Genomic DNA, 27192 nt, shown 5'->3' on the forward strand with positions numbered 1-27192 from the left:
GATCGGCGGGGTCTCTCGTCCTAGCAGGCCGATAGTGGCGGCGCGCCCCTGTGCTGTCTAGAGTGGATAAGACATAGGTGACGACAAGGTGGAGAGGAAGTGGGTCGAAATAGTTCGCTTGTTTTTAAGAAATTTCTATAACCCATATTTTCAAGAAGTATTTCGACCCAGAACCAATCTAACCCGTGAGCCTTTTAAACCAAACACAGATTGTTATGGATTGAACCCGTTCCAACCCATTTCAACCCGCTAACTAAGGGTATGTTTGGTTGGGTTGTGGCTGTGAAAAAAGCTGTTGTGGGCTGTGAGCTATGGAAAAAGCTGCTGTGGGCTGTGAACTGTTAAAAAGCTAAAAACTGTTATGTGGAAACCACTAAAAGCCGTTAAAAGTTCTTCGATATATGTTTTCACAGTTCCATCCAAAAGCCACTAAAAACAGGTCAAGAGATGATTTCAGTTTTGCACTGCGAGAAAGTCAGCTTTTAGAAAAAGCTGCTTTCTGGATCCAACCCTTTGGTTTGGCTTTTGGCTTATAGGGAGAAAAAGTCAAAGCCAAAAGCTAAACCAAACACACCCTAAACACACGTTTACTATGCCTTAGTGCCTTAGAGAGAGGCAGGCGAGGCTAGGGATGGCAACGGGTTTAAAACCCGCGGGTATAGAGATTACAAACCCGTACCCGCGAGATTAATGTTAAACCCGTACCCGCTACCCGCGACGAGTAGCGTATGTTACCCAAACCCACTACCCGCGGGTTTATGGCACCCGCGGGTACACCCGCGGGCACAATACCCACAAGTTGTCATATTATATATATACATACATATATACATACATACATACATATATATATATATATATATATATACATATATATACATACATACATACACATACATATATATACATACATATATACACATATACACACACACATATATATATATATATATATATATATATATATATATATATATATATATATATATATACATATACATACATACATATATATATACACACACGCGCGGGTATGCGGGTTTGCAGGCACGGGTACAACATTTTCATACCCACGAGAAAAAACCCGTCGGGTTGAGAATCAAACCCGTACCCGTACCCACGGGTATAAACTCACACCCAAACCCGCACCCTATAGGGTTTTTACCTGCGGGCACGCGGATAAAATGTGCCCGTTGCCATCCCTAGGCGAGGCGAGGCGGTAGGCGTAGGCATTGCAGCCGCGACAGTAATTAGGACGAGATAAAGCCCCCGTTTGTTTCGGCTTTTCGCAGCTTCTGGCCACCAAAAGCTGTTGCGGACTGCCAAACACTCAGCTTTTCAGCCAGCTTCTATAAAATTCGTTTGAGTAAAAATCATTCAAAATCAATATAAACATATAATTGGTTGAGTCGTCGCAATAGTAGTAATCCATCATTTTATAGATCCTGAGCTCCATGGATAACTTTATCTTCCTTCGTACGTAATCCTAATGATACTCAGATTCTCTATACAGCCAGATTCTTCTCACAACTAGATTATCGGAAAAGCCGGTAAAAAAAATCTGAACCAAACAGTCTAAATGGGCGCAATATGGCAAACATGCCATATGCGCCTCGGCCCGTTGCTCCGTTCTGAGTTGCCCCCGATCCGGCCCACCTACGTGTTCCAGCTCACCTCCCGAGTCCCGACGACCGCTTCGTGCCTTCGTTTCGTCCGTCCCCTAGTCCCTACGACCCTACTCCCTCCCGCACGCCACCGCCCACCAGCGCCGCCGAGGGGCAAGGCCGAACCTTTCTCCGTTCGCCGAGGCGGAGCACGCCCTTCCAGGCCAGCTTCCACCGGAGCAAGAGCTAAGTCGCCTCGAATTCTTCCCAGCTAGTAGCGTGTGCCGTACCCCGTCGCTCAACCGGGATGGCGTCGAGTGGGGATCCGCCCGGATCTGCTGGTGAGCGCGCGCTCTCTCTCGCTCGCTTGTGTTGTATTCTACTCTGTTCCGATCTTTGTTGTGCTTGGAGAATCGAGCCCGCATCTTCCTCTGTGGATCGACCTGCTGCAGTTCATCCAGTCAGTTGGGGTTTTGTTTGCTGTGTCTGGTACAGTGCTACTCCAATCTGCTTGTCCATGCCATGGTTCGGACCTTGCGCGAGCTCGATCTTAGTGTTAGGGTGTTTGTTAGGTGAATTACTGCTGCCGCTAGCAGTCTGTCTGCCGAAAATCGGAGGATCAGTTGTACCCTCACGCCCTACTTAAGTCCACCTCTGCACGCAAGGGATGTCAATGGCATTAGTTTTGTAGCTTCTGCAATTGATCGATGAGAATTTGCTAATTCGTTTGGCTGCCCACTGGTGGGCCGGAGTAGGAAATATAAGTGGCCTCTTCAACTCAATTTGTCTGTTAAATTCCTAATGTGTTAGGTTTCTGGGGGAATTCTAGTGTTTACAGGTGTCGAATCTGGTGTGTTTGACCAGATTTCTGGTGCATTTGACTGGATTACTTTGGTCTGCCTTATCTTTTTGAAACATATAGGTAGTGTCCTTCCATTCTAATAAGGTTAAAGAAGTTCAATGGTATCATGTTGACTCAACTACGGATTATTTATGAACGCACCAAACTGTTGTTCAGTTTCTTTCAATGGCTTTCATTTTGCTTTGGTGTCATAGTTAATTACCACATGACATGTGTTTTTGTCTGCATCGTTTTATTTTGCAGATGAGAAGAAAACTCCAAAATCCGAAGGGTCTTCCGACGAACGTCAAGGGCTTCCTCCAGCAGGCTTTTCAAATCCTTTTGATTTTGGTTCTATGCAAAGTTTGCTCAATGTATGCCCCTCTATGGCTATATAAAATCTGTAGTACATAATGATCTTCCTAATTACTTTTACAGGATCATGTTGTTCACTGAGTCACTATCAATGCATTATTGTAGTTTTACATGCTTGCACTCTAGCTTTATCAGAATCTGCATTACCTTTCATTTAATGGACCCTTTGCAGGTTGCTTCAAAGTTTACCCTTGTTATGTGCAGGATCCATCTATTAAGGAGATGGCAGATCAAATTGCAAGGGATCCTGCATTCAACCGGATGGCTGAGCAGCTACAGAGAAGTGCTCAAAGCACAGGAGAACAGGGCACACCTCCATTAAATCCTCAACAATACATGGAAACAATGCAAAAGGTCATGGAAAACCCCCAGTTTATGACCATGGCAGAGCGTCTGGGGAATGCTCTTATGCAGGTGCCATTGGAAAACTCCTGGCTGGTTTCCATTGCCTTATTTGTCTATCAGTCCTAAGTGTCAGTTATTTGGCTCAGGATCCTGCTATGTCCAGTATGCTGGAAACCTTTAGTAGTCCATCACATAAGGAGCAGCTGGAAGAGCGTATGTCTCGCATTAAGGAAGATCCAGCTATGAAGTCAATTCTTGATGAGTTAGAGAATGGGGGCCCTTCTGCAATGATGAAGTAAGTCATATCTACTGTAGATATGTTTTGTTTATAGACTTCGTTTGTGACATTCCTGCCTGTCTGCATCTAGGTACTGGAACGACCCTGATACTCTTCAAAAGATTGGTGAGGCAATGGGAGCTAGCTTCCCATTTGGTGCAGGTTCTTCTGCTGAACCTTCTGGTACTGAAGAAACTGAGGAAGAAGGTGGGGATGACGATGAATCCATCGTTCATCACACTGCCAGTGTTGGTGATGAAGAGGTAATGAGAACATTGGTTTGAATGTTTTGTGTTTATTTTTGTTTTGAGTTATTTTGGACTTTTCATATATATTTATATTATATGCTGCTGACACTACAAATCTACTTCATCAATGTCCATTACTACCTTTTGGTCTTTGCTATATATCTACTTAATTTGAGTGATGCCACTGGAACATAGAATCTTGTAGATGTCATAATCATGTTGGTGTTTCTAGGTTATACGTTTCTTGTAGCTATCTATAATAATGTGGATGTTTTCAAATATGGCTCTGGCATTTATACCCTCGTATTGCTGTCTAATTGTTACTTTGCCGCTGTTTTTTTAACTTTGTGAATTTACCTGTATTTTGAAAACGAAGGAAAGGCTTACCCCTGTTCTGTTGAGTCCCATGAATGGTGTGAAATGTCAAACAAAAAGACCATCATGCCCATGCGAATTTACCCTTGTTTTTACGAATAGATTGTGGTTATACCCATCTTTTGGCATAAATTTTTAGACAGTGTTTTAACAGATTACTAAGAAATTTGCGGAACAAAAAATCGGACAACATTATGGCACAACTTCGATATTCCCATTAAACCACGAGACAATATATATCAACCATGACACATTGTAACATGTTCAGACCACCCACCAACATGTTATGGCAGCTTAGCACACAAGTTTGCCCCAAAGCATCAAACAATAGTACATGCAACATGTATGACTAGCTAAGTCTGCATTGCATGTCCAACAAAAGCACCAAGCTTAGGTGATTTTTAACACCTCAGGTGGCAAACATCACATTCAAGCATCGAAACCTAACAATGCAGCTAGCCTCCCAGCTGTTCTTCCTCTTCCCCTTTCCCATCCCGTACCTGTACTTAGGGTGTGTTTGGCATGGCTCTGCTCCACCCCAGAGCAGCTCTACTCTAAAACTCTGGGTGGAGCGGCTCTGCTCCAGAATTTAGATTGTTTCTCATAACCGGTGGCAATGACGGGTAAATAACTCAAAACTCCATGACTAGGTTGCTTTTTTGGAGTTTTTGGAGTAGCAAAAGAGGTACTCCAAAAAATTGTACTGCAGCTCCAAAAACTCCATAGAGTTTACAACTCTGGAGTTAGAGTGTTTAGCATGCCCTGACTAGCTCCTCCTTGGAGTTTTGCTCTGGAGCCATGCCAAACACGCCCTTAAGCTTCATGTTACAGAAAGAGGTTCACAACAATTATTGACTAAAATTGAGTTTAATGGGCAGAAAAGCATCCAATACTCCCTCCAGTCTTCAAATACTTGATGTTTTGGACATGATTTCATATACCAAGGAACTATTAAATAGGGTTGTTCTTTCCTATAGTACCCCTAATAAATGCGACTAGGTTCCACAGCAAACAAAGTAATATGTTAGCCTAGATGGTTGGGTTGGAAAAAAAATTTATAGTAGGTCCTGAGATAAAACCTTTACGATACTTTTTTTACTCGTATTTTTGCGTTTTTACATTTTTTTGGCAAACATTGCATGCAGTCATTCTTGTAGTCTTTTTTTTCCGTTTTTTTGCACTCGTAGTCTTTCTTTTACCCTTATTTTTGCGTATGTTTTCTTTGGCTAAAGTTTGCATGCTAGCATGCATTCCTTCTGGTTTACATTTTTTTGGCAAACGTTGCATGCAGTCGTTCGCGTAGCCTTTTTGTTTTTTTGTTTTTTTGCACTCGTAGTCTTTTTTTAACCTTTTTTGCTTACGTTTGCATGCTAGCATGCATTCGTTCTGATTTTTTTGCGTTCAGTTGTTCTAGTTTTTGCTTTTTTTAGGGCCAGTGGGTTGAATGCATGCAAGCATGCAGACTGCAGTGGAAAAAACGAAACGTCTAAGAATAATTAAGCATGCGTCGTGGGAGAATGTGTGGACTAGTCCAAAATGAGCTTCAAATGCTTCAACATCAAGTATTTGCATCCAAAGTGAAAATCTCTTAAACATCAAGTATTTGAAGACTGGAGGGAGTACTCACTTTGGGTCATTGTTGCCATCTACTAATCCCCTTATCCTTCCCCTTGTAGTATGTCAAGCGCCTCGACGCCCAACGTCGCTGGACCGCGGCTACGCAGTTCGTAGTCGCGCTCCAGACCTTCACCGTGAGGGATTCCTCACCGGTGGCTTGAGAGAGGCAAGGGAGAAGAGCAGTTTTGGATAATTGATCTTTCTTGATTATTTCCCAGCCTATTACACGACATATATATAGCCTCTGGTTCAACCAACCTTTCCTATGATTAAGGCATATGAAAAGGAAACTAATCTTAACCAATCCCTCCTATTATTAAGGCATGCAAGAGGGAAACTAATCCTTATCTTTCTAAACTTAGCCACTGATTGTGGCGCCTGCCTTGGCTGCGCGATCTGCAGCCCTCCTGGCGTCACGACGGCGCCTGTAAGTGCGGCCGTACATGACATCTCTCCCCCCCTCGACGATCAGCTCATCCTCGAGCTGAAAATGGGGAAATTTGTCGCGGAAGTCGGCGACATCTTCCCATGTAGCATCAGTAGTGGCCTGCCCTTTCCAGCGGATGAGCACCTGCTGAATACCCCTGGCCAACCTGTACCGAACAGCCTGCTCCGGTTCTGGGATCACCGCCCCATTGTGAGTGGGTGGAAGAGGAGGTGGTGTAGCTGGTGGGGCGCCGACGAACTTCTTGAGAAGGCCGACGTGGAAGACATCGTGCAACTTGGCACGCGGAGGTAGCGCTAGGCGAACTGCCACCGGATTGATGAGCTCTGTGACTTGATACGGCCCGACGAAGCGCGGCTTCAGCTTGCCCTTGGGCGCGTGGGGAAGGGAGGAGGCTGCCCGATGACGCAGGCGCAGCAGCACCCAGTCGCCCACGATATAGGAGACCGGTCGGTGCAGGCGGTCGTAGAACTTCTTCTGGACGGCCTGGGCTTGTTCCAGACGGTAGTGAACATCCGCTAGGAGCTCCTCGCGTTCAGCCATTGTCTTGGCCACCGCTGCCACCCGGGTATCGCCAGGCTCATAAGAACGGATGGAGGGAGGATCCCTGCCGTAAACCACCTTGAAAGGAGTGTCCCTGAGTGATGATTGGTACGCCGTGTTGTAGACGTACTCCGCCCACGGTAGCCAACGTAGCCACTGACGGGGCCGGTCCCCAGTGAAGCACCGGAGGTACATGACGATGACTTTGTTGGCCGCCTCCGTCTGGCCATCGGACTGCGGGTGGAAGGCGGACGTCATGTGCAGCTTGGTGCCTGTGAGGCGCATTAACTCCTTCCAGAACGCCGAGGTGAACACGGAGTCCCGGTCCGACACCATGGACTGAGGAATCCCATGGAGGCGAACGATCTCGCCGAAGAATGCCTGGGCCACAGACTCAGCACTGTAGGGGTGAGCCAGAGGAAGAAAATGACAATATTTGCTGAACCTGTCGACCACGGTGAGGATCACTGATTTACCCCCAACGCGGGGCAGCGCCTCGATGAAATCCAAGCCGATGTCGGACCACACAGCCTGGGGAACGGGCAGGGGCAGCAGCAGGCCCGCCGGGTGTAGGTGCTCAGACTTGTTGCGCTGGCACGTAGCGCAGGCGCGGACGAAGTCTTGGACCACACGGCGCATGGCGGGGAAGAAGAAATCGCGGCGGAGGCGATGGAGAGTGCGCTGCACCCCTTCATGACCGTCGTCGTGCGTAGCGGCCACCACTTCTAGCAGCAGTGGGGAGTCCGGCGGGATGTACAGCCGGTCTACGTATGCCACCATGCCGTCGAGCAGCGACCATGGTGCGCCCCTTGTGCCGGCCGCGAGTTCATCCCGGATGGCGACTAGGGCCGGATCCTGAAGTTGAGCCTGACGGAGACGGTCGACGAAGTCGAAGCGGGGCGCGGACAGCACCAAGACCGAGCCTTCCGCGTCGGTGTCGCGCCGAGACAGCGCGTCAGCGACGGTGTTCGTGGTGCCCGGCTTGTACTCCACCGAGAAGTCGAAGCCGAGGAGCTTGCCCACCCAATGGTGCTGCGGGATTGTCGAAAGGCGCTGGTCGAGGAGGAACTTGAGGCTGTAGTGGTCGGTGCAGACGAGGAACGCGCGCCCCCACAGGTACGGCCGCCAGTGTCGCACGGCGTGCACCAGCCCGATGAGCTCCCGCTCATAAGCTGCCAGCGCGCGGTGACGGGGGGCGACTGGCCTGCTGAAGTAGGCGATCGGATGATGTTCTTGCAGTAAGACCGCCCCAAAGCCATGTGTGGATGCGTCACACTCGACGATGAAGGCCTTGGTGAAATCCGGCAGCGCCAAAACCGGAGCCGAGGTCACGGCCATCTTGAGGTCCTGGAAGGCTGCCTGGGCCTCGTCGCTCCAGGAGAAGCCCTCCTTCTTCATCAGCGCGGTGAGGGGTGCTGCAATCTTGCCGTAGTCATGGACGAACTTGCGGTAGTACCCAGCGAGGCCCAAAAAACCCACGCACCGCGCGCGCTGACCGAGGTGTCGGCCAGTCGTGAATGGCCTGCACCTTGGTCGGGTCCATGGCCACACCGTGGGCGGAGATGACGTGGCCTAGGTACGCCACCGATGGGGACCCAAAGATGCACTTGGATCGCTTGATGAAGAGGACATGGCGGAGAAGTTCGTCGAGGACGGCGCGGATGTGGCGCAAGTGATCTGCCCAGGTCTTGCTATAAATCAAAATGTCATAAAAAAAGACAAGAACGAACCGACGGAGGAATGGCCGGAGCACGTCGTTCATGAGCGCCTGGAAGGTTGCCGGGGCGTTGCATAATCCGAACGGCATCACCAGGAACTCGTAGAAGCCGTCGTGGGTGCGGAACGCCGTCTTGTGCACGTCAGCCGGCCGCATCCGGACTTGGTGATAACCGGAGCGAAGGTCCAGCTTCGTGAAGAACTGCGCACCATGCAGCTCGTCAAGGAGCTCGTCGACGATGGGGATGGGGAAGGCATCTTTGACGGTGAGGGCATTAAGGGCGCGGTAGTCCACGCAAAACCGCCAAGCCCCGTCCTGCTTCTTGACCAGCAGAACCGGTGAGGAGAACGCCGAGTCGCTGCGGCGTACGATGCCTTGGGCCAACATGGCGGCGCATTGCCGCTCCAACTCATCCTTGTGCGCCACCGGGTAGCGGTACGGCCGGACCGCCACATGTGTAGAGCCTGGCTTGAGGACGATGGCGTGGTCCCGAGCTCGCTGCGGGGGCAGACCCGCCGGCTCAGCAAACACCCCGTCGAAGGAGTGCAAGAGCTCCTCAAGGAGGGCGCTCGGTGTCGTGGTAGCGGCGAGCAGGGGATGCTGACGGTCGGCGACGTCCGACCAGGAGACCTGGCGGCCTTGGTGCAGGAAGGAGACAGAGCGGTCGACGAAGTCCCACACCATGCGACCAAGGGTGACCATCCATTGAGTCCCCAGGATGAGGTCGTACCCTGCGAGCGGCATGACGAAGAGGTCGATGAAGAATGGCTCGCCCTCGATGATGACCTGGGCGCGACAAATGACTCCTGGGCAGGTGACACGTTCACCGTTGGCCACAGTGGCCGTGAGGTGCGGCCGCGGCTGGATCGGCAGGCCGGTGCGGCGGGCGGCATCCTTCCCAATGAAGTTATGTGTGGAGCCGGTGTCCAGGAGCGTGAGGAGGGTGGTGGCGCCTAGGGTGGCCCGCACCTGCATGGAATTGCAGATGGGCATGCCAGTGACTGCCCTGAGGGAGAAGACAGGGGCGCCGTCCTGCGGGTCGTCCCCTGCGAGTTCCTCGGCAGCGGCCGTGAGCTCGACGCCATGGAGGTAGAAGATGCGGCGGCAGACACGGTTGTGGCCGCGGGTGTATGGCTCATTGCAGTTGAAGCAGAGGCCGAGGCGGCACCGTTCCGCCTGTTCCTCCGGTGACAGCCGCTTCAAGGGCGGACCCTCTGGTCGCGGCTGGGGCGCGCCCGCGGGTGGTGCAGGGAGGGCGAGCAGCGGCTGCTTGGGCGCCGACGCTGGGGGAAGAGCGCGAGGGGCTCCCCTGGCGGCCGGTGGCGGTCCCCGTGCCAACTCCAGCTGCTCGGCCTGACGGGCGAGACTCATGGCCCCATCAAGTGTCTCCGGGTTGTGGATGCGAACGACGTGGCTCAACGGGGGAAGGAGACCGCCTGTGTAGAGTTGGACGCGCTGGCCCTCCGTGAGACGACCCGCGCGCGGCAGCAGGGCCTGGAACCGGTTGGAGTATTCCTCCACGGTCCCGGTGCGGCGACACTCCGCCAACTCGAACAGGGGCGCTGAGCGGAGTGGTGGCCCGAAGCGAAGATTGAGGAGGTCCTTGAACCGCCCCCAGGATGGTGTGCCCTCGTCGTCCTGCAGCTGGATGAACCACAGCTGCGCGACGTCCTCCAGATTATAAGAGGCCATCCACACGCGTTCCTCCGCCATGGTGCGCTGTTGGCGAAAATAGGATTCGCATTTGTTGATGAAGAGCATCGGGTCGGTGGTGCCATCGAACCGGGGAAAGTCGAGCTTCTGGAACCTGGGGGGCCGATCCACACGAGGTGGATCCTCGCGCTCGCCGCCGCCGTCGGTGGACGACGAGGACGACTTGTCCTTTATGGTGGCTTTCACGGCAGCCAACTCGGTTTGGAAAAACTGCATCAGCTCCATGAGGTCCTTGATGGTGGGCTCAGCCATGGTGATGGAGTGGTCGGTGGAGGCGGTGGGCGTGGAAGGGGATGGTGGAGGGCAAGGGCGGGTGGGTGAGGATCGACGTGACGCTGATACCAGGTTGTCAAGCGCCTCGACGCCCAACGTCGCTGGACCGCGGCTACGCAGTTCGTAGTCGCGCTCCAGACCTTCACCGTGAGGGATTCCTCACCGGTGGCTTGAGAGAGGCAAGGGAGAAGAGCAGTTTTGGATAATTGATCTTTCTTGATTATTTCCCAGCCTATTACACGGCATATATATAGCCTCTGGTTCAACCAACCTTTCCTATGATTAAGGCATATGAAAAGGAAACTAATCTTAACCAATCCCTCCTATTATTAAGGCATGCAAGAGGGAAACTAATCCTTATCTTTCTAAACTTAGCCACTGATTGTGGCGCCTGCCTTGGCTGCGCGATCTGCAGCCCTCCTGGCGTCACGACGGCGCCTGTAAGTGCGGCCGTACATGACATAGTAGTACTTGCACTTGGGCTTCACATTGAAAAGAGAGGCGTGATTAATTTAGCAATGATTAAAGGGTTGAGCAAAAAATGATAGCGTTGTTCAAACTGAAAGCATCACTCACATGACATCATTATCATCTGCACTTTGTTGTGAAGATGCGATCATCCTCTTTTGACTAGCAGCAGTGCCTCCTTCGCAAGTATTGGCTGTATGGTTTAGTTCACCACATTCAGGGCACAATCTCCTTTTCTTACTACTGCTAACCTCATCATATGGCTTAATCCTAGACTTTCTTGGTCTCTCTGGTTTCCTTCTAAGTTCAGGCTTTTCAACTTTGTAGCCTAGATCAAAATTTGGCCACTGATCCTTGGATGCCAAATTGGACGGCTGGCCTATTAATAAGGGCAGGAAGGAGAGTCCAAGTTCAGCATGTCCTTACTAGCATGACTGTGTATCTAGCAATGGCAGTTAATATCCCTAAAATGGGCTCTCGATGCTATTGGCAAAATTAGAAAAGGATTCTTATGGAGAGGCTGAAAAGAAGTTACAGGTGGCCATTGTCTTGTGGCTTGGGGCAAGGTATGCCGGCCTATGCAGCTTGGAGGGCTTGGTATTTCCAATTTTACAGAACTTTGCTGGGCTCTGCGCATGAGATGGTTATGGCTGCAAAAGACTGATTGAAGTCGCCCTTGGACAGGTCTCCCTATTCATGTTCCCCAAAAAGCTCGAGCCTTTTTTTTTCTGAGGTTGTCGTCACTGAAGTTGGTGATGGGTCCAATACCATGTTCTGGAGTGATAAGTGGCTGCATGGAAAAAGAATTGCAGACCTTGCTCCTAAGTTGTTTGACACAATTCCTAAACGGTATGTCAACAACAGGACTGTCCAAGAAGCTATATTGACTAGGAGATGGGTTTCTGGTATTAAAGGAGCTCTCTCAGTGGGGGTTTTGATAGAATATCTTCAACTCTGGGACTTGTTATCAGAGGTTGAGCTGCAGCCTGAAACAGAGGACAAGCATATTTTCAGCATAGCACCTCATGGCATTTACTCGGCAAAATCTGCATATGAATGCCTTTTCCTAGGATCAAGTTCTTTTGGTCATTATGAAATAGTGTGGAAAACCTGGGCCCTGCCAAAGTGTCGGTTCTTCATATGGCTGGTTGCCCACAGTAGATGCTGAACAGCTGATAGATTAGCAAAAAGAGGTATGAATCATTCAGAAAAATGTCCCTTATGTGAACAAGAGGCTGAAACCTTGAATCACCTTCTTGTGTCATGTGCCTTTGCAAGGGAATTTTGGTATTATCTATTGAGAAAGTTTGGGATGCATTCTCTAGCCCCTCAGCCGACGGAGTCCTTGAAGTGGTGGGAAGGGCTTATCAAAAGAGGCCTTGACTCCCTCATCGTTTTGGGGGCTTGGATATATGGAATCATCGGAATAAATGTATCTTCGATAGGGGGACTCCTAATTTATCTGTGATCCTAAGGTCTGTAGAAGAGGAGAGAAGACAGTGGGAATTTGCTGGAGCGAAGGGCCTCCTATTTGGCTGTCCCTTTTGCTGAGGCTTAGGGTTGTTGTGGTTGCTGTGTAGTAATCTTTTTTTTGGATGGATTCTTTTCTTTATGTTTGCTACTGGCCTCTGTAAGGAGGCTTTTGTACCTGGTCTTCTTTAGACCTCTTTTTCCTCTGCTTAATATATAATGGGGCACAGTTCTCCTGCGTGTTTCGAGAAAAAAAGGACAATGTAACCAGATGAAGGCAAACATATTGCCGGGCCTTAAGGGCTTCTCCTACACGTCTTCGCTCTCCCTCGCTCGCTACCGTGCCGCCACTCTACACCCACACCACCATGGTGCTTTCCTGAAGTCGAAAATTCTGACCTTGACCTGGAATCCCACATTCCTACGGCCTACACACTTCACAACTGCTATAAGATCAAGGATCTTATCAGTATGTTTTATTAATAATCCTGATAAAGTCATCAATGTTGCATGTTTTGTTGTAAACATCATTTATCTGTCTTCACAGTAAATACAGTTGCCACCTTGCCTACTGGGTTTTGATTTTGATATGCTGACGTTGTCTTCTAAAATTCATGCAATAGGGTCTCAAGAAAGCACTAGATGGTGGAGCCGACAAGGATGAAGAAGACTCTGAGGGAAGAAGGGCCTTACATTTTGCATGTGGGTACGGTGAGGTATGCAGATCTCTTCAGCCTTGTTAACTTGTGGAACTAATGAATGCCAAGCGATACCAACACTTCAAAATTGTTTATCATACTACCACATGACTAGGCAAGGCACGTGGGACATCCATTTTCCTAAAGTCTTCAGAAAGTTTCTCTTTTAGGGCTTGTTTGGATGACGTAGTTTTAGAAAAATGTGGTATCATGAAACTGTGGTTTTGTAAGCCAAAGATGTACTCCCTCCGTTTCTTTTTAATTGACGCCGGTGGCCGGTAGTACAAACCAAAAGTATTCAAAATACATGTCGCTGGTAGTACAAAGTGAAACAATTTTCCATTTTTTACCCCTTTATACTCTCTCCAAAAGCAACGACGGTGCCAAACAAACCAGTAGTAAATGAGCTGCAGAGGCTGCGGACAGAGTTCTAAATTAGGGGCAATTTAGTCACATTTTTGTTACCTTAATCTGTGCTAACCGGTCGGAAACGTCAAATAAATAAAAACGGAGGGAGTACAAAACTGTGGTTTAGAAAAAAGAGGTCATGAGTGGAGTTTCTAGTTTTCTATTATGAGAACGCAACCAGACAATGAGTTTGACCTGCCTTAGCAGCAGCCGCATTGTATATATTTATATGGGCACAAGGCCATTGTTGCAGACTAGGAGTCGGGCACTGTTAGGCTGTCTCCAGCAGAGCGTGCACATGGCCGCACTACTGCACTGTTCACAGAATGGACACTAGATTTCCTGTGAGATACATAGCTCTGATATTACATGCAGCTATGTTGAGTCTGTTGAGTGAGGTTCTGTTCAGCAGTTTGAGCATTACCAGACTTGTCGTCAGGCTACTGGACATCATCAGCACCCCCTTGCTGCTGTGTGGTGCCATGCATTGGCAAGGTAGCAGCACTGTGCTCTTTCTATTCTGCAGCAATAGTATCTCCAGGCAAGTTATCATTAGTCAATAAAGGGTCAGCTGTGTAAAATTACCCCCATTATCAAAGTTTGGTGAAGGAAGTAGGCTTGTAGGTAAGAGATTGATCTCAGCTCGTAGTCTTGCACCAGCATTAGAGTGCAATTCAGTAAAAGGAAAACTTCATCAAAGATCACGTCACAAGAGATATAGATACATCTTGATGATACTTTGAGACATTTGTACCCTTTATGCATCATGCTGTAACCCAAGAACACACACCGAATGGATCGAAAAGGAAGTTTTCTAGTATTATAAGGTCGCAAAATTAGGCCAGCAACCACAACCAAATGTTTTGAGAAAAGTATAATCAGGATTTTAATGGTACAAATGCTCTAGAGGTGTGGAGAAATCAAGTAACTTAATGGGACAATTGATAAGATAAGCAGCGGTGGCAAAAGCTTCATCCTAGAATTTGAGGCATATATACCTGAGCAAGGAGAAAGACCAACTTCAACGATGAGTCGATGTTTGCGCTCAACCGAGCCATTTCGCTGATGTGCGTGGGGCAAGAAACAGAGTCTGTGGTGCCAATTTTTGTGAAAAACGAGTTCAAACGTTGATACTCACCTCCCCAATCAGTTTGCATTGCAAGAATTTTGGTGTCAAAACAATGCTCAACCATGTTTTGGAACTAGAGGTGTGGAGAAATCAAGTAACTTAATGGGACAATTGATAAGATAAGCAGCGGTGGCAAAAGCTTCATCCTAGAATTTGAGGCATATATACCTGAGCAAGGAGAAAGACCAACTTCAACGATGAGTCGATGTTTGCGCTCAACCGAGCCATTTCGCTGATGTGCGTGGGGCAAGAAACAGAGTCTGTGGTGCCAATTTTTGTGAAAAACGAGTTCAAACGTTGATACTCACCTCCCCAATCAGTTTGCATTGCAAGAATTTTGGTGTCAAAACAATGCTCAACCATGTTTTGGAACTCGACAAATTTCTCAGACTTCAGATTTATATTGTAGTATATAGACCCAAGTAAATTTACTACAGTGATCAATGAAGCTTGCATAGTATTTTTTTCGACCAAAAGATTCTGGTGATTCTGGTGCTGGACCCTAGACATCAGAAAACATGACATGAGCTCTAGAGGTTTTGAAGAAACACTAGTTGACATAGGGTAGGGAAGCTAAATCTAATGCACTAGAACAAGAGATTTTGTTTTGACTAGCTAACTTTTGAATAATCTGAAGGGCTGTATAACTGAGATGCCTGTGTTATCTATGAGGGGACATTTTGAAAGTGCCAAGAGCTCCTCAGTACTAGGGATAAAAATGGATACTTATTCGGATACTGTTTTTTGGTCTTTTTCCTTTGATTGTGAATAAATAGGATATAGAATCGGCTATGCAAATTTATATTTTTGTTTTTAGCATTGAGCTTGTAAAGATTCATAAAGGTAAACCTCAAATTTATCATGTATCTTCTCAAATGATAGACATAAAATCCGGATACGGATACTTTTTCACCTTTTTTGTTGTAGGGAGCAAATATTAAAAAAACTATGCAAAATTTTATTCTTATTTATAATGATGTGCTTGATAACATAGGAAAAAGTTAGCATCAAATTTCATACATATCTAGTTTAAAGTATTAAATTTGTCCTAACCATTCGGATACCCATTTTCATCCCTACTCACCATGGACTGGACATAGGCAAAGGATAGAGCCCATCTTCACATCTACCTTGAAGTAGTACCTTCCCTGTGACCAGATCTTTAATTAAAAAGTGATCAAGAAAATACTCAAATGAGGCATTATTGTCAGAAGAAAAACGATGAACAGAGACTAAATTCTTTTGGGCTTGAGGAACATGAAGGACATTATTAAGATGTAAGGATTTGATAGGGGTATGAATAACAGCATGGCCATTGACCAATCTTGACAATGTAAGCAACGGGACTCTACTCTCATCGAGAGGATGACACTATGAGTTGAGTCGATTTTCTGTTTATTTTCTCAAACACTACACAATGCCATACGCATCTAAGGGTTGTAGACACATATTTATAGCCCTAGTGGCTGCACTACACACTACACAGTGAACAAGCTGCACTACACACTACTCTGCAGTATTAGAGATGTTGCTGTACTTGCTATCCTCTAGATGCTAAAGGAGGATAGTCAAAAGCTCTTGCTGTCCTCTAGATGCTAAAGGAAATGTTGCTGTCCTTCATACTAAAGAACTGCAGCAAACCACTGTTGTCCTCTACTCAACCTGCTGTCCTTAAAGCAGTCAAAGCTGCAGTAAGGTTTCCTGCTGTCCTTAAAGCAGTCAAAACTACAGTAAGGATTCTTGCTGTCCTTAAAGCAGTCAAAAAACTGCAGTAAGGAAAGGTGCCGTCCTGCCTGCTGTTGTGCTACCCTGCCTGCTGCCCTCTACCCACAGACCACGAGACTTATTCCAACAATTCTCCCCCTAAGTCTTGTGTGTCGTCTTGTTGGACAGTTGGGCCATCCCGGACCTAGAGCAAAGCTCAAGGAACTTGATCCTCTCAAGGGGCTTGGTGAGCAGGTCCGCAAGCTGATCCTTGGTGTTGATGTAGCGCGCCTTGATGCTCCCTTCTGCCAAACAGTCACGGATAAAGTGGTATCTCACCCGGATGTGCCTGCTTCATTCATGGAACACGGGGTTTTTTGGCCAACGCCAGGGCGGACTGGTTGTCCACCCGGAGTTCTACTGCTCCAACGTCTCTCCCGAGGAGATCACCGAGCAGGCGAGCAAGCCAGAGCGCCTGAGTTGAAGCGGTGGAGGCCGCTATGTACTTGGCCTCACAGCTTGACATGGCCACCACCTGCTGCTTGACCGACTGCCAGCTGATGGGGCACTTGCCGAGGAAGAAGAGGATCCCGCTTGTGCTCTTGCTGGTGTCGATGTCGCCCGCGTGGTCGCTGTAACCGACAAGGTGTGCCTCCCCAAGGCACCTTGGTTAGTAGAGACCGTGGTCAAGAGTCCCCGCAACATAGCGGACGATCCTCTTCACAACCTGCTCGTGCTTCGTCGTCGGTCGCTGCAGGGACTGACTAACGTAGCCGAGGTAGCGAAGGCTCCCCACAAGACACCGGTACCGAGTAGCGTCCACCTCCGTCGTGCTGTCACGACTCAGCTTCAGCCTCTCCTCCATCATAGTGAGAGCTGGGTTGCAATTAGTGAGCCCAGCCAGCTCAACAATGCGCTTGGCGTAGGCGGTCTGGCGAAGTGTGATCCCAGAGTCACTCTGGTGCACCTCAATCCCCAGGTAGGAGAGATGCCCCTGATCACTCATATGGAAGGTGACCTTCATCTCTTCCTTAAACGCCGCCACCTCGACATCCTTGGCGCCGGTGATCACCAAATCGTCGACGTAGACACCCACCAGCAGGGCATTTTCTCATTGCCCCATCGATAGATGGCCGCCTTGTCCGGGCTTGGCATTAAGCCCATCCTCTTGAGCGTGGAATCCATCTTGGCATTCCATGCCCTCGGTGCCTGTCGCAAGCCGTAGAGGGTCTTGCGCAGGCGCAACATCTTGCCCTCCTTGCCAGGGATCGCAAAACCTGGCGGCTGGTGTACGTAGACCTCCTTTAAGTCGCTGTTAAGAAACGTCGACTTGACGTCCATGTGATGAACGTGCCAGCCCTCCTGGGCTGACAGCGCAAGGAGTCGCACGTATTCCATCCATGCCACGGGGGAGAAAGCATCGTCGAAGTCGATCCCCTCCTGCTGTAAAAAACCATGTGCCACCAAGCGAGCCATATGCTTGACGATGGCGCCGACTTCATCCCTCTTCAGTTTGAACACCCACTTAAGGGTGTTCGCACGATGACCATGAGGGAGATCAGCGAGCTCCCAGGTGCGATTCGTCTCAACCGCGTCCATCTCCGACTGCATCGCGCCACGCCAAGCCACGTGTTTCTCGGCCTCCGCGAAAGACCGAGGCTCGCCATCGTCGCATGTAAGATGCAACTCTCCCGCCAGAATGCGAGACTCCGGGCCCGACACCGATGGGTTGATGAGAAGGCCCTCCACCTTTCGATACCACAATGGCTCGCCGTTGTAGCACGCGTCGACGTGCTCCTCGTCGTGGGAGAGCGAGGTCACGAGCTCCACTGGGTTGTGCTCGACGCGAGCTGGTGTCAGAGAGGACGTTCCCGGAGAGGGAACCGTCGGTGCTGGAGTACGTGGTGACGAAGAGCTCGCTGTAGACGGAGTCGTGGCTGGATTGCGTGGTGGCGAAGAGCTCGTTGTAGTCGGAGCTGGAGAGCGTGGTGCCGGAGTCGGTGGAGACTTGGGGGCTGGTGTAGGCCTACTCGGAGAAGGGTCGCCTACTCCCCTGGCTCCCTCAAAGTGGACGTACTCGATGGTGCCGTCGTCCATCGCCTTGTCCCAGACCCATCCTCGCCCTTCGTCGAGCACTACGTCGCGCGTCGTTCGCACACGCAGTGTTCCTGGGTCAAGGATGCGGTAGGCCTTCGAGCCCTCCTCGTAGCCAATGAACACCCCTGGGGTGCTCCTGTCGTCGAGCTTGCCGATGTGGCGCCAAGCTCCTTGGTGAACGCGAGGCAACCGAAGACCCGTAGGTGAGAGACCGTCGGCTTGCGCCCATGGCAAGCCTCATACGGTGTCATCCCGTTGAGTGCCTTGGTGGGCGAGCGGTTGAGCATGTAGACCGCTGTCATCACCGCCTCTCCCCAGAAGACAACCGACATTCCCCTCTGCTTGAGGAGAGCCCGAACCATCCCCACAATCGTCTGGTTGCACCGCTCGACCACGTCGTTCTGCTGCGGACTGTACGACGTGGAGTAGTGGCGTTGAACGCCATCATCCACGCAGTACGACGCGAACTCAGCCGTCGTGAATTCACCGTCGTTGTGGGTGCGCAGCACATGTAGCTTGCGGTCGCACTACGCCTCCACAGCGACCTGCACACGCTTGATGGCGTTCGCAGCCTCTCCCTTGTTAAGGACCATCACCCACATGTAGCGGAAGAGGTCGTCGACGAGCAGCAAGAAGTAGCGTCGTCCTCCTGGTGTAGCTGGTGTCACCGGGCCACAGAAGTCCCCATGCACGAGCCCAAGCCTCTCCTTGGCTCGGAAGCTCGACTGCTGGGGAAAGGGGAGCAGTCTCTGCTTTGTCAACACGCAAACATCGCAAAATTGCTCCACATGGTCAAGGCACGGAAGGCCTCGTACCATCTCCTTGGCACTGAGCCGCTTTAGGGCCTCAAAGTTAAGATGCCCGAAACGCTCGTGCCACTGCCATGCCCCGTTGTCCCGACGAGCAGCAAGGCAACAAGGTTGTGCCACCTTCACGTTGAGGATGTAAAGACGATTTGGACTCTTTCGTACCTTGGCAAGAAGGCGACAAGAGGGGTCCTAGATCCTCATGACTCCTTGCTCGACCTCCACGCGCGAACCGTTCTCATGCAGCTGTCCCAAGCTGATGATAGAGTTCCTCAACGCAGGGATGTAGTAGACTCCGATGAGCAGCCTATGCTCATCAAATGCGCCGGTGAATACGACTGAGCCGACGCCCTTGATCTCTACGTTGGAGGCGTCCCCAAACTTGACGGAGCCTCGGACGCTAGAGTCGAGCTCGGTGAAGAACTCCCGTCGATTAGTCATGTGATGAGTGGCGCCGGTGTTGAGGCACCATCCTTCGATTATGTCGTTGTTGGAGCCGTCACCGAGGAAAGCGCGTGCTTTCGACTCATCAAGGTGGAGGAGTGCTGCTGTGGCCGGTGCCACTGGAGGTAGCTCGATGCTTGCGTGTGCTAGGAGCAGAGCTTCCTCCGCCTGTGCGACGTTGGCCTGGCCGCGCCGTGGCTGTCGACATTCCCTGACCCAGTGGCCAAGCTTGCCACAGTTGTGATAGCCGTCATCTCATGTCGGCTTCTTGTTGTCAACGGCGTCGCCTTGGGCGCCTCCGCGGGCACTACCCTCTGCTTGTCCTCGCGCCCCGGCCTGGGCGCCTCCGCGCGGCTTGCCTCATTTGCGGCCCCGTGTCGAGGAGGACTCCCCCTTCTTGTCATCCTGGCAGGCCTCCCACTTCTCCAGAGTGAGATGTAGCTTCCCGCCGATGGTGATAGGCCTAGAGAGGGCCCGTGGTTCGTCGCTGTCGACGACCTTGAGACGACCAATTGCTTCTTCGATCGTCATCGTGGAGAGGTCTAGCAGAGACTCGATTGAGCGAGCGATCTGCTTGTACTTCTCGGGGATGCAATGTAAGAGCTTCTCGACGGCTCTCTCCTAATCGTAGGTGTCGTCGCCGAACTGCACCATCTTCTGCAACAGAGTGTTGAGGCGAAGAGCAAAGTCATCAACATCCTCACTTGGCTTGAAGGCCAGGTTCTCCCACTCCTTGCGAAGTGCTTGCGGGCACGGTCGCTGCCGATGCGGGTCGCAGCGATGGCGTCTCAGGCTTCCTTGGCAGTCCGCTTTCGGGAAAGCGAAAAGTGCATCTCGGGCTGGACTGCAGCAATGAGGGCATCTAGCGCCCGTCGATCCTCGTAGTAGTCGACGTCGTCGTACCGAACTGCTTCCCACATGTGGCGAACCTAGAGCCGTATCCTCATCACCGCGGCCCACTCGACGTAGTTGGTCTTGGTGAGGGTAGGCCACCCACCGCCGGGACCGATGTCCCTGACAACTGTCTGGACCATGGTTATTAAAACGTCACTTAGCGTCGTTTAAACGCTAAAACGTGATTAGCGGCTAAAGCGCCCGCACGTTTTACAAAAAACACGTAGAACGTCCGTTCTGGACGTTTTCTCTGTTATTTGGATGTTCTACGCGCCTATACACTAGTGGGCCTTAATGGGCCTTTACCTAGTCGACCGGCTGATCCACCGCGCCCAGGAGCCGCCAGACGCCCTTGCGCGCTCCAGCCGCCATCGCGCCCAGACGCAGAGTCGCGCCAGGAGCCGCTAGCCGCCGACGGCCGCCCTCCAGGCTCCAGGTATGCCGCCAGGCCCCCTCCTCCCTCCTCCCTCCTCTCTCCTCCCTCCTCCATCCGCCCTCCAGGTATGCCGTCGGCCGCCCTCCAGGCTCTAGGTATTGCGCTGGGCCCCCTCCTCCTTCCTCCCTCCTCTCTCCTCCCTCCTCCATCCGCCCTCCAGGTATGCCGTCGGCCGCCCTCCAGGCTCCAGGTATGCCGCCGGGCCCCCTCCTCCCTCTTCTCTCCTCCCTCCTCCATCTGCCCTCCAGGTTTGCCGTCGGTCGCCCTCTAGATAGATTGGTTACAACAGTAAAAAAACATAAATCAAGTTGCAGGCACCACTCCTGATCCAGTGTAATAACTGAGTATCAACAGAATTGAGAGACAACAACTGTAGCAACGAAATCACAACCCAGCATCAAACCCGATTTGCACATCGAGAAATTCAGAACCAGTGTGATAACTGAGTATCTATTTGGTTTGTGAACTCAACTTATGTATGAACTTATTCTATATTTGAAATTCTACGTCAAGTCTGAAAAGACGTTTCAACGTTCGTTTAAACGTTTAAACTTTGAAAAGTTGGTTCATAACGTTTTAACGCTTTAATAACAATGGTCTGGACCCCACTGTGACCATGGTACCGATCCGGGGAGGGAGAGCTGCGCCGCTTGTAGAGGCCGCGATCTCCGTCGACCCGGCCGCCGCCACCACCGGGAGCACCGTCGGTGCGTCCGCACCCATCTGGGCTGCCGTCGCGCGCCCCCATGGGGGGCGCGGCTGCCCATTGAGCCGCCTGCTCTTGCGCTGCTGCCTCCCTTGCCAGCTTGAGCTTGTCGTTGGTGTTGCCGTCGCCAGAAACAGAGCTGTCGGTGTTACTGCCGCGCAGAGCCTCGAGCTCTGCCGCCGCCGCACGGGTAGCATCCGCCGCCTCCGCTGCTGGTTAGCGCAATTAAATAAAATAATTGTTGCTCACACCTAGTCCATGTCTAAGACCCAAGAGAGGCTCGACGTGAGGGGGAATGTTGGAATATAATATAAGTGAATTGTCCACCTCACTTATCAGCTTAAGCTTTTGGGTTGAATTGGTTGGTGCATGCAACTTAATACTTCTTCTGCACAGTTAGCTTGTTTAGATAGGAGGAAATATGATCTGTTGCAGCTGTTTAAATGTACCAGTTTGTATCGATACCATAATCATGAGTGGCCGCAACAACAGATTTGGTGTTGGAGTATGAACTGGTACCAACAGTCAAGAGCAATGTGTCCTGGCTTGTCACACACTTGAGTACTTGACACCTTCCTGTTTCGCATATGTTGGTCTCGCTACGCCCCTGCTAGAGAGCCACGTACACCGGCAGGGTTTCAAGAGCTTCTAAGGTGATTTCCACGTCCACCATAGAAGCCCTTGCCACGACTACCATGCCCATGGCCACGACCTAGAGCACCATGACCGTGATGGGCAGCATGGGCTGAAACATATGTTTGTTCTGATGCATATGTTTGTTCCAGGACAGTCTATACATCTTTGGGCATGCTGCGGGATGCAACTTGGCTCATGACATCTTTAGTCATTGAGGATAAAGCCTAGCCATAGCTATATGGTAAAGCGTCGTCGTCGCCTTACTCACCGATGTAAGGCGTCCGCTTTAGGATAGGGCGTCACACTTGGGGCGTAAGGCGACCTTAAGGCACGGGAGAACTGGATGCCTTAGCCCTGGGTAGGGTTGGGGAAGGGGTAAAGAACACAGTTTAGTTTGGGATACAGAGGAGTTGTCGACTGGGAACCTTTGGTGGCGGCGACAGCTCTCTAGCGACGGCGTCGGTGACCCTCCTCCTGCGACGGTGTCAGCGACCCTCCTCCTGCGGTGGCCCAAGTGCGGGGATCTCCCTCCGCAGCGGCTACTGGCTCCCGCTACCTGCCGGCTGCGCGTGGGGGCGCTATTCCGCGCGATTGATGGTCCACTGGAGGGGAGAGGAGAGCGGGAGGCACGCACACAGGACAACCAGAACGCCGCAGCTGAGACTGCTTGCCGAGCGTGAGGGAGGGAAGGAAGAATCAGTGGCGGCAGCTATGTGCCTTTGCGGCTGATGCGCTGGAGCAGTAAAATGATTAGGGTAAAGAAATGTGTGGTGTGGTGGAACCTGGGCTTCTAGATAGGCCACAAAATAAAAGTCCGTACGAATTTTCCTTTCCTTTTCCATTTCCTTTTTTCTTTCTGACTTTAGAGTGTCCAGGCCCTAATTTTGTGTGCTGACATTTATATACATATATATGCTATATATTTTTTATAAATGACTAAGGCGTCGCCTCACCTTAACTCGCCTTAATAACTATGAGCCTAGCACTTGTTGTTCATGTGCCGACCACCGTGTGAACTCAGGGTTGATCTCTGTTTTCTTGTCACCCTTGTCACCAGTTGAAATTTGAATCTCCTTGTTTGGTGCAACACTTGAACCATCAAGATATACTTGAAGCTGGGCACCCTGGAGAATAGGAAGGACTTGCGCCTCCTAGGGATAGGGATGAAAACGGGACGGATACAGCCGGATATAGGGTCATCCCGTATCCTACCCTAATGTATTTATCTCGGATACGGAACCCGATACGGGTAGTTAAGATTCGGGACGGATACAGGACGGGACCGGGTAATAATCCGGGTGGGTAAGAAACACATAACAGATACTACTAGGGTAGGTACCGGATAATTGTCGGGTAGTTCGTCCCGATGATATTAATTGTCCAACCGCCCAATAAATACATAAATTAAGTAATACATAATCATGTATATGATAGATCAAATGTAGGAAAGGAAACCGATAAAATTGACATCACGCAGTTCAAAGTTACTAATTACAAGGACATTGTAGAACCAACACCACAATATTAAAAATCATAACATATTCTAGTTTCACTCAAAAATTGCAAATAAGTTACAAAAACAAATAAACAATTTATACGAAGATAACTCAAGTCCTCATGATAAAGTAAAGTACTGATTATGTTGAAACTTGGATACTTATAGTGATTTCACATGTAGCTCATACAAATAAGTGAACGTGAAATGGAAGAAACGCGGGCATCTTATAGATCTTATGATCCAAACATTTTTTATGGTTATATATGAACATATGTTGTGCCTCCGTAAACTTTCATGATTTTTTGAGGCTATTTATATATTATTAATTTCTTGTCGTAGAAAATCATCAAAATACAATTAAATCCATCAAATAACGTAGCGTCGACCGAAAATTGCAAATAAGTTACTAATACTAATAAATAGTTTATACAAAGATAATCTTAAGTTCCCATGTGGAGATAACCTTAAGCCCCCACATAAAAATGATAAAGTATATTAATTTGATATAAATTTGGACATAGTTTTAATGATTTTGGCCTAAATATATGTTTAAACAACAAATTGATGTACTACAAAGTTATAGATCTCTTCGAGCTCTACAATTTTCATATAAACTTTATCTTCATCCGATTTCATATGTAAAAGTTACGATTTTATAACTATATTATTATGCAGAAAAAGAAAAAGCGGGTATCCGAATTCCGGGTACCCGTATCCGACCCGAATATCCGGGTATTTACCAGGTAGTCCTCGTTTCGTATCCGACCCGAATCCGAAGCTACAGTATCCGGTTATCACCCGTATCCGTCCCGAATATAAAAATACCCGAATCCGTATCCGAAAAACGGGTATTTGCACTATCCGTATCCGGTACCCGACGGGTATACCCGACCCGTTTTCACCCCTACCTAGGGAGCATAATTGCTCTTGTTCAGCAACAATTTGTCCTAGCAACGTATGTGTGATGGAGCCAATAGAGGAGGAAGAGGTTGCCATGTTCTGCTGTTGACCTGGCGGCTGGCTTCCTGAAGAATACCTCTATTGCCTAGCAGCTAGGGTTCCTAGAGGATGATTCTGCAGCTAATTTGGAGGCTTATGCTTTTAATTTGGAAACAACCAGACAATGCGTTTGACCTGCCTTAGCAGCAGCCACATTGGATATATTTATATGGGCACAAGGGCATTGTTACAGAATAGGAGTCGGCAAGAGAATAGACTTGGTAGGTTTAAACCAGTCCCATCTGATCTTATCTCTAAGGATGGGTTAGACTCCTTCCTATTTACAGCACAGAGTTCGAAACTGACTCAATTCTAGTTCTAGCTGCGAGTCTAACTCTAACTCAATGCTGCCACACATAATTATCTCTATAACACTCGAAAATGACCATGGTTTTGATAAAACTATGGTTTTAGAAACAAGGTTGTTGTATACTTGTATCCAAACACCGAGCAGCTTTCAAAACCCAAAATATTTTGCAGAATTGTAGCATCTATCCAATACCCGCAAAAATGCTTTGCATCCAAATGAGGCCTTATTGTTTTGGTGTCTTTAAAACTTGCCACAGTTTTCTAATTATTGTTTGGAAACTAGCCAGCTCTTGAATAGTGCAGGGTCTAAAAGACATGCTGTTACTTTTCAGCTATGATAAAACCTAACTGAACATAGGAGGTTTCTTAATAAATTTATGAACAATGAAAGTATCACCTTGGCGTCCCTAGCATTGTGTTAAATTTAGGGGGGGGGGGGGGGCTGCTAAGATATACCAACTATCCTCATATTAGGCTTTGATTGAGTATTCTAGTATTGACATCAATCCACATGTGTTGAGGTGGATTGGTGTGTAAATTAGTTTAAGTTACATTTAAATCCAGCTCAATACATGTGGATTGTGGTCAATACTAGAATACCCAAACTAGGCCTTAGGAGGGTCTGCAAAACACTTCCTTGGACCTAGGTGGCGGCCTGTGCTATTTTTTGAAACACAAGTGTCCATTAGCTTCCTAGGAGTTAGTAATGGTTCGCTTCTAACCTTTAGGTAATTGTTATGGTGTTCAGAGTAGTTTTCAGGGCCTTGCTGTTGGGTAATTGAAATTTGTGGTCTTTAGGATTGGCAGTATATTCCTTTGAAGGTTGTATTGATGCTGGAACATTAAAATCTATTTGTGCTGTTTGTCATGATTTCATAGTATAGCAGAATCTTGAATGTTAGGTGGTAAAATGCATTTGGAAAATGAGTACATTTGTTCCATGGGAACGTATCTCGTGCTCAGGCGATGTCCGTGCTCATGTGAGCACTTTAAATCGTGAGTGTTCCTTCTTAATCCAACGATTAGTGCTTTTTATTCACTTAAGCCCTCCCACCTCAACGATGAGTGTTCCTGACCAGCAGCCTGATCGTTGGATTAAGAAGGAACACTCACGATTTAAAGTGCTCACATGAGCACGGACGTCGCGTGAGCACGAGATACGTTCCCTTGTTCCATACCTGTTACATCTGTTTGGTATCTTTATTGATATGATAAACAATTTGGTGAACTGCATTTCAGTTGAAGTGTGCCCAGATCCTTCTTGAAGCTGGTGCTGCAGTGGACGCTCTTGACAAGAACAAGAACACCCCGTTGCATTACGCTGCTGGCTACGGCCGCAAGGAGTGTGTGGATCTTCTTTTGAAGCACGGTGCTGCTGTGTAAGTTAAACCATCTCTCTCCTTCCTCAGTTGTGATAACCATCAGTGTTGCTTTGAGTCTTTGACCGTCTCCAACGCACTGCAGAACGCTCCAAAACCTGGACGGGAAGACACCTATCGATGTCGCCAAGCTGAATAACCAGGACGAGGTTCTGAAGTTGCTCGAGAAGGACGCCTTCCTTTGAATACCATGCCTTTCGTATACACTTGGACTCTTGGTGTCATGTTTTTTTTTTCATACCGGTTGTTTTTGTCTGGATAGCCACATGTCATGGTCCTTAAATCTGTTATGCCTAAATGCTATTAGCATGTGGGTGTTCGAACTGGCCTGTAATGGTCTACCGTTCGTGACTTGTGTTTTCCCACTCCATTTCTGATACTTAAGCACATATGAAAAAGTTGTTTCCGGATCAAATTCAATGGTGGTGTATCATGGTTATCTGTCTTATGCTTAAGAGACATGAGGCGACGTGACGCCGTCATATTTTAAGACTTGAGTAGTAGATGTATAGATGATGAGCAAACAGAGAAGGGGAAAAGGAAAATGGAGTAAGAAGTGGGCTGGCCTACCCCACCATGCAGCTCATGTGCCCCTCCTCTTCATCTAGAGTTATATGTATGGATGTCTTGCCATCTCTTGTCAATAATCCTTTTAGGGTGCGTTTGGTTAGAGAATCAACTAGAATGGTGGAGTTTTGGTTAGAGAATTAACTAGAATGGAGTTTTGGTTAGAGAATT

General features: G+C 49.1%; 1 protein-coding gene across 1 annotated transcript; it reads left to right on the top strand.

Annotated features, from left to right (window-relative positions):
- The first annotated feature begins 1685 nt into the window (after positions 1–1685).
- On the top strand, positions 1686–26866 carry LOC100274450 (uncharacterized). The gene is made up of 8 exons (NM_001148809.1): positions 1686–1945; positions 2710–2819; positions 3025–3234; positions 3312–3460; positions 3534–3705; positions 12935–13027; positions 26315–26454; positions 26540–26866. Exons 1-8 carry the CDS (start codon positions 1912–1914, stop codon positions 26637–26639), a joined length of 1008 nt encoding a protein of 335 aa, NP_001142281.1. The 5' UTR covers positions 1686–1911; the 3' UTR covers positions 26640–26866.
- Positions 26867–27192: the final 326 nt, after the last annotated feature.

This window comes from Zea mays, chromosome 4 (assembly GCF_902167145.1).
Source record: "Zea mays cultivar B73 chromosome 4, Zm-B73-REFERENCE-NAM-5.0, whole genome shotgun sequence".
In the NCBI taxonomy this organism is placed as follows: Eukaryota; Viridiplantae; Streptophyta; class Magnoliopsida; order Poales; family Poaceae; genus Zea; species Zea mays.